Source organism: Chaetura pelagica, unplaced genomic scaffold (genome assembly GCF_000747805.2).
Source record: "Chaetura pelagica isolate M959 unplaced genomic scaffold, ChaPel_1.0 scaffold275, whole genome shotgun sequence".
In the NCBI taxonomy this organism is placed as follows: domain Eukaryota; kingdom Metazoa; phylum Chordata; class Aves; order Apodiformes; family Apodidae; genus Chaetura; species Chaetura pelagica.
In genome coordinates, this window is record NW_009953486.1 from 14,979 (window position 1) to 22,052 (window position 7,074).

Below are 7,074 nucleotides of genomic sequence, written 5' to 3' on the forward strand. Positions count from 1 at the left end.
CATGGCAGTAGCTATGGCTACAGACTGTTTGTACAAATAACCAATATTCCCACCCACACTGATCACTGACCAGAGCAGCCCTGGTGGTTCCTTGGCTTTACCTGCTGCTGGAAGTTTGTTTTCCCAGATGCTCTCTCAAGCTTTGCTAAAACAAAACCCAACTTTGTCACATGGGTGGAGCTACCAAACTGCTTTCAAAACACTGGGCTTCGTCTGGGTGACTTGTTAACTGTGGCAGGGGTGAGTGGTGTCCTCCAGCTTCTCCCTTCTGGTGCTTGAGGGGGGGGGAAAAAAATAGTCCTTAGAGTAAAATGATGGTGTGGTTGTGTGTGCAGGCTCTGCCTGTCACCTGGGTGCTCTGTGAAGGTGATGTGGGGTCTGATGGAGTGATTTACATCAGCAAATGGGACAGGGTCTGTTGCTGTTGCTTCCCAGGGCATCCTGGCCTGGTGTTGCAATGCCCTCGGGAGCACTGGCAACAGACCCGGCCCCATTAGCCAATCTAATACTTTAGCCTCCAATTTCTTCTTTTTCAAGGCTTGTGGGCACTTAAAGGCAGTTATAGAGCGGCAGAGATTCCCTAGCACAAACATAATGTGTAAAACCACAATTTTGAGTCCAAGAAGAGCCAGGCATTGATGCTGGTGTGACTGCAATGGGCAAGGGCTGTGATTTACTCCTCACTTGCAGTTACACTAGTGAAGTGCAAGGTACAAGCCTTTGTCTCCTGTAGCAGAGCTCAGGTGGGAGAGCTGGTATTGACATAGAACTGATTTATTTTTTATTCACATGGACTTGCTGCTACTTGTGCTTTTCGTCTCTGCTGCTTTGGCTTTCAGAGGCTGGGGAGAATTGCCCAATGGTAGCACAGGAAAAGTAACCCTCAGCTTCCCTGCAAGCAGCCAAGAAGACAAGTGCTTGGTCTCACTTGCTTTGCTGGGAACAGGTCCCTGAGCTGGCTCTCAGGTGAACGTGGTGCTGATGTGTGACATTCAACAGGATCAAGGCCACAGCATAGCCAGCATCCCTGCCATAGGTCCCAATCATGTCCTAAAGCCTTTGCTATGCATGTAAACCAGACCCATTCCTTGCCCCTGCTGGGTTAGTGTGGACATTTTGTAATGTGTTTGAAAAACCCACTCTTGCTTTTGTCCCTCTTGGTTAGGTGAGAGGATCCTGGGCTACGCGGAGGAGCCGTGCTACCTCTGGTTCGTCATGGAGTTCTGTGAAGGAGGAGACCTCAACCAGTACATCCTGTCACGAAGACCTGACCCAGCAACCAACAAGAGCTTCATGCTGCAGCTGACCAGTGCCATCGCCTTCCTGCACAAGAACCACATCGTCCACCGGGACCTGAAACCAGACAACATCCTGATCACCGAGAAGTCCGGCACCCCCGTGCTCAAGGTGGCCGACTTTGGGCTGAGCAAGGTCTGTGCTGGCCTGACTGCTCGAGGCAAGGAGGGTGGCAAGGAGAACAAAAATGTGAATGTGAACAAGTACTGGCTGTCCTCGGCTTGTGGCTCTGATTTCTACATGGCACCCGAGGTGTGGGAGGGACACTACACTGCCAAGGCTGACATCTTTGCCCTCGGCATCATCATCTGGGCCATGATTGAGAGGATCACGTTCATCGATGCTGAGACCAAGAGGGAGCTGCTGGGGACCTACATCAAGCAAGGGACTGAGATTGTGCCCGTTGGGGAAGCGCTGCTAGAAAACCCAAAGATGGAGCTGCACATCCCTCAGAAACGCAGGACTTCCATGTCTGAGGGGATCAAGCAGCTCTTGAAAGACATGTTGGCTGCTAACCCGCAGGATCGACCTGATGCCTTTGAGCTTGAAACCAGGATGGACCAGGTTACTTGTGCTGCTTGAATTCAGGGCAAGGCACTTCTGTGCTTTGCAGCTGGGTAAGTGATCTGCAGTTTTCCTATTATTCTGTCTGCTGTACCAGCCCAATAATGCACTTTGTAGTGACACAAAAGAGTCTTTTATGTTCCCATAGCTATTTCTATAGTGACTCATCAGAGCACTGCTTCAGAGGGTTTTTTCACCTATTCTACTGCAAAAATGAAGTAGAGGTGGGAAACAGATTTAGCAGCTGTATATCCTGCTGTTGTCCAAAGGCCCCAGCAGTGCTGGCAGGACTGGGCAGGAGCTCTGCTCCTTGGAGGCTCTAGCTAGTGGCAGAGAGAGGCTGTTGCACAGTAGAGACCTGTGAGCACCTTTTGGCATCAGCTTTGGGTACATCTGTGCCTCCCAAGGGCAGGGAAGGAGCTGCCACTTCTGCCCCTGCTCTGTGGTGTGATCTCTGGGAGCCCTTTGCTGTCTGGCATAGTCCCCTTCCCCTCCCAGCCTTGGTCAGGACACTGGGGCTGAGTGACCCTGCACCAAGAGGAGTGGCAGGTCCATCTTGGCACAGACAAAGCTGTTTCCTTTGCTTTCACCTACGAGGCACGTGGGTCTGTGCTGTGGCTCTGTCTTGTTTCGTTTCCTTGCTAAAGGCAGGACTTCCCTTCATGGTGACCTCCAGTTGCCCACACCCGGTGGGATGCTTTGTCCTCCAGCATCTGCCTCTGTGGACCTGTCTGCTGGGAAGGGAGCTTGCAAAGCACTTGTGCTCAGACTGAGCTCAGCTCCCTTCAAGCCGAGTCCCCTCCCTCCTCCCCTCCTAAATAGTTCCAAGCTCAGGGAGGCCTGGGAGGTCAGACATGGTCTGGAAGGACCCCAGGGACATGAGGTGGCTGGCAGTGTCACTAACTGGTGACTCTGAAGGACTGGGAGGTGTTGCTTGCCATGGCAGAGCTGTCTGTAAACAGGAGCTGTTACTAGGGTTTCTTCTGGCCAAACACTTCAATGAAACTGAAACATTTCAGATTACAAGGGGTGAGGCCAATGTCTTCCCAGGCAAAGTTTTTTCTCAAGGGTCCTGCAGACCTGTTTGACCATTGCTGGTCACAGGAGCCCTCTGAAAGCCTTGCCTGTGTCAGGTCCTGGCATCACAACTTGGGCTCCCCGCCCTTCCCAGCCCCTGAAACCACACCAATCCCGCTGGATCAGAGCAGGCTGCAGAGAGATGAGAACAAAGAGGGATGAAATGTCTCCCGCAGCCAGGGCGTGGCCCTCAGCCTTGCAGCTGGTGGCTGTGAGCCTGGCCCACCCCTGGGAGCAGCCCACCAGCAGCAGGGTGCTGGGGAAGGGGGATGCTTTTTTGGCAGGTTTTGCTAAAAAAACCCCACAAACCTACCACCTCGTTGCAGCCCAGCTGAGGGCTTCTGAGCTTATGTAAAGTGATGTGCTGCCCGTCCCTTCCATGTGTGTGCCCAGGTAAGCTCTGTGCTGTTCACAGGGGAAGAGAGATACAGAAATAGAAAGTCCTTCGGGGTAAGTCTAGTTCTGTCACTGCTGGTTTGTCTAAACTGATCCACAGACCCGGCCCCTCCGCACCCTGGCACGAAATATTTAGCACCCTTAAGATCTCCAGCACAAATAATGGACCCTGCCTGGGGCTGGGGCTGGGTGTGCTGGTCCCAGTGCCAGTGTGGGCTGGGGATTAGGGTGGGGGGGAGGGAAGAGTGAATCTGCAGGAATGTGAGCCCTTAAGATGGGTGTGATGGAGCCCGGGGGCAGGAGCAGGACACCCCAGCTGGTGCCCCGGGGTGGGGTGTGGGGCTCCTGCCGGGTTGGGGAGCAGCTCTGCTGCCCTGGCCAGGGTCGGGCTGTGCTGCCATCTGTGCTGACTCGATGCTGCCGAGTTATGCAACCGGCCCCTGGCCTCCGGGGAGCATTCATCCCGCGCAGATCTGCAGGGATAACAAACACCGAGGGGACAGTCCTACCCCAGGGCTGTTTGCATAAAACCCAGCTGCCTTCTGCACCCCCAGCCCCCTCCCCTTCCCTCTCCATCCGCAGCGGTGAGTCTGCACCCATCGCTGTGTCCTGACAGTGAGATGGATGCACTTGCATAACAGGCTGGCATACAGAGTGTGCCAGCTTAAAGCCCAGCTCTGGCCATATGTTCACCACGAATCCAGAGCTGTTGTGCCTTCCTCTGCCTTCTTTTGGGGGACAGCAGTAGGTCTGGTGGGTTTTCCTATCGGGTTCTTCCAATGCGTTGTGTGTTTGTGCATTCAAACCAGCCTCCCTCTGGCTGTTGCTAAATGCAAACCTTCAATCGGAAACCCTCCTGAGGAGCTTAAAATGGGATTTAGAGCAGGGCCTGAATTCTGCTCTCAGGTAATTTAAGTTGGCCGAGAAACTCAAGTAACCTCTTCCAACTTGGTTGTGGCACTGGTGTGTATGTGCTGCTGGGCCATGCAGTGAGTTCTTCCCTGGGTCAGCTTCAGACCCTGCTCAGCCTCAGTTTATGTCATAAACTGGAAAACTGTAACTCTCCCTGACTCAGGCTATGAGATTTTTGCTTTTTCTTTTGCATGCTGCTGACTTCTGATCTTGCTTCATGTCCCAGCAGCTTTGCACACACCTGGGCTTCCTGCTCTGTTATCCAGCCAAAATGCAGGTACTTAGATGTCAGTTCTCAGCCAGGAAACTTGTTTCTGGTTCAGTTTCTGCTGGACACCAGAGTGTTTGGGATGGAGAGGAGCCTGTTTATCTCCTTGCTGCTGGTGGCCCTGAGGTGGTAAGTGCAGCAGAGCTGGGCAGCATTTCCCTGGGTCTTCTCTTTCTTACTTAACTGTGTTTTCCTGTCTTCTGTGGGATTTTATCTGAAGCCTGGGATTGCTGTTCCCAAAAGCAAGCCTTCTGGGCAAAGAGGACAAAAGCCTTTCCAGTACAAGGGGGAGTGGCTGGGTGGTGCTGGGTACCTGCTAATAGTCTCTTGATTGCAATGTCATGGCCCAGCACCCTGGCTGCACCCACTCTGAGGAGTATTTCACCCATCCTTGTCGAAGGTTGAGGCCCCTCTTCTCCTTCTTGAGTGGAGTGGCTCTTGGTGTTCACTGCAGTGGCACTAGTGGCCTTGGCCACAGAAACAAGGGGAGCAAGTGGCAGTATCACCCAACTAGCTTTTAATTCATACAGGACATCAAACTGCAGTGGTTGTGCTCAGTGTAGAAGGCAACTTGTTCTGGTACATCATATTCCATGATATTTTCACTGTGGATTAAAGAGTAGGTCTGGTTTTGGGATGGATGCTGAAGGTGAAGGGCACAAATCTGTGCATGTGACGTGGTGCAGACTGTAGCAGGAGGGTGTCTGACAGCTGAGGCCAGCCTGGGTCACTCCAGCACTCCTCCTCTGTCACCGGTTTTGATCATTCCAGTTTCAGCTGGAAATAGCTGTTTGTACTTGCATTGTTCTCCCCTGCATTTTCAAACTGCAAGGGGAGCTGATGCTGAACAAGCTCATCTGCTCTCTCTGCCTGACGTGTTTGTGCCCTGTGAGAGCTCCTGGTGCTGTGCCCTGGTGCTGTGCCCAGCTGCTCTTGAGCACCACTGAGAAACTGCTACCCTGTGAAATTTCAGACCTGGAGGGCAGGACTGGATGCACATCAGCAGTGTCTCTATGAGCTGTTGGTAAGCAGAGCTGGATCGAGTTAGGTCTTGCCTGTTAGTGTCACTCAACAAGAATTTTGCCAAGTAGTAAAAGTGCTGTGACCCTGCTGGCCTGGAACAGGTAGCTAAGCAAGTCAAGAAAAAGTCAAGGATAGTGTTTTCATCTCTGAACTAATGTTGGGTTTTACTTCAGGCTACTTTCAGTTTATTGTGTAAATTTTGGCCTGGCCAAAACAAGCCATGGGACAGTAGAAGAAAGGTCAGTTCCTCTTCTTGGCCTTAGCAGCAGGTGCCACCTTGCAGGGTCACCCTGTGGAGAAGTGCCACCTTTCTGGGGAGCAGCAGAGCCCTGAGGATGAAGTGGATCATGTCACCTCTAGCCCGATGTGCTAGTGGTTTTGTTTGCTCACTGTCACCCTGCTCTCCCTCCTGTGGGAGGTGGCTGTGGTTGGATTTAAGGATGCTCCCAAGGGAGCACGTCACAAATACACATACAGAGCACGAGGAAGGACTTAGGGGAGATAAAGCAGGTTCTCAGCCCCTTCCCTTTTACCCCGTGTTCCCAGGCAGGGGCAGATAATGTGATTAACAGGAGAAGGTGCTGGGTTATCTCTCCCTCCCCTGTGCCCAGTACCATGCAGACCCCATTGCCACCCCCATCTCTGCCATGACCCACGCATTAGTGTCATCTTCCTTAGGTGCTGGCTGAGCACTCCATGGGCTGCTGCTTCATATCCTGCTGATGCGAATGAACATTTGAGCTGATTAAAACTATAAGTGGCATCAGTGGAAGGATTAAAAGCTCTTGAACAGGGCCCTGAAACAATGTGCGTCAGTGGAGTGAGCTCTCCTGTCTCCGAGCTGTGAGCTGGGGGCTGCTCAGGCAACAACCGCCTTCCCTGAGAACGCTTCTGCTCCAGGGAAGCATGAATAAAACCACTGCCCTACTTGCTAATGAAGCTGCACCACAAGAGAAATCTTCCAGAAAATTCCTTGCCTGATTGCCCCTGACCTGATGTCCGGGTGCCTCTCGTGATCCTGCCTTCTCTAACAAGGCTTTTTTTTTTCCCTGGTTGCAGCCTGCAAAGGCGGCATCTCCACGTGAACCTCTCCTGAAAGGCAGTGTGCTCATGGCCCTGGCTTGTGCTCTGAGCAGCAAAGGCAGCTTCTTCCTTTAGAAATGTGTTCCTCAGGTGTGGATTTCTTTAATGAGATTTCCTAGGGCTAAGGGATTTGAGTAATTTGCTGGGCAGTGGCAGGTTTTCTTTAGCAGGTCCCTCCTGCTTCTCCATCGGTGCTGCTCGGTGACTGTGCAGAGCCCCTTGCTCATTCCTGGTGGGAGAGGACCTGGCTGTACCCCTCTCTGGGGATCTACCCCCACTGAAGGGGCTAAATCTTCTTGTCTGGAGGTTGTGACATCCTGAATGATCTATTTCCCACGCAGAAGTGACATGGTGTGCACGTGTGCTGTTCCTCTGCTGGGTCCAGCCCTAATGTCCACAGGGAATGTGCTGCGTTGCAAATGAACTGTTTGAAAAATGCTGCTGGTTTATGTGCA

At 52.5% G+C, this 7,074-nt stretch overlaps 1 protein-coding gene across 1 annotated transcript; it reads left to right on the forward strand.

Annotated features, from left to right (window-relative positions):
- Nucleotides 1-1,165: 1,165 nt before the first annotated feature.
- On the forward strand, nt 1,166-1,878 carry LOC104389670 (serine/threonine-protein kinase 35; the record flags this gene model as incomplete). Its single annotated transcript, XM_009998704.1, has 1 exon — nt 1,166-1,878. A coding segment is annotated over one exon (713 nt), but the record flags the coding sequence as incomplete, so codon positions are not given.
- Between the last annotated feature and the right edge of the window lie 5,196 nt (nt 1,879-7,074).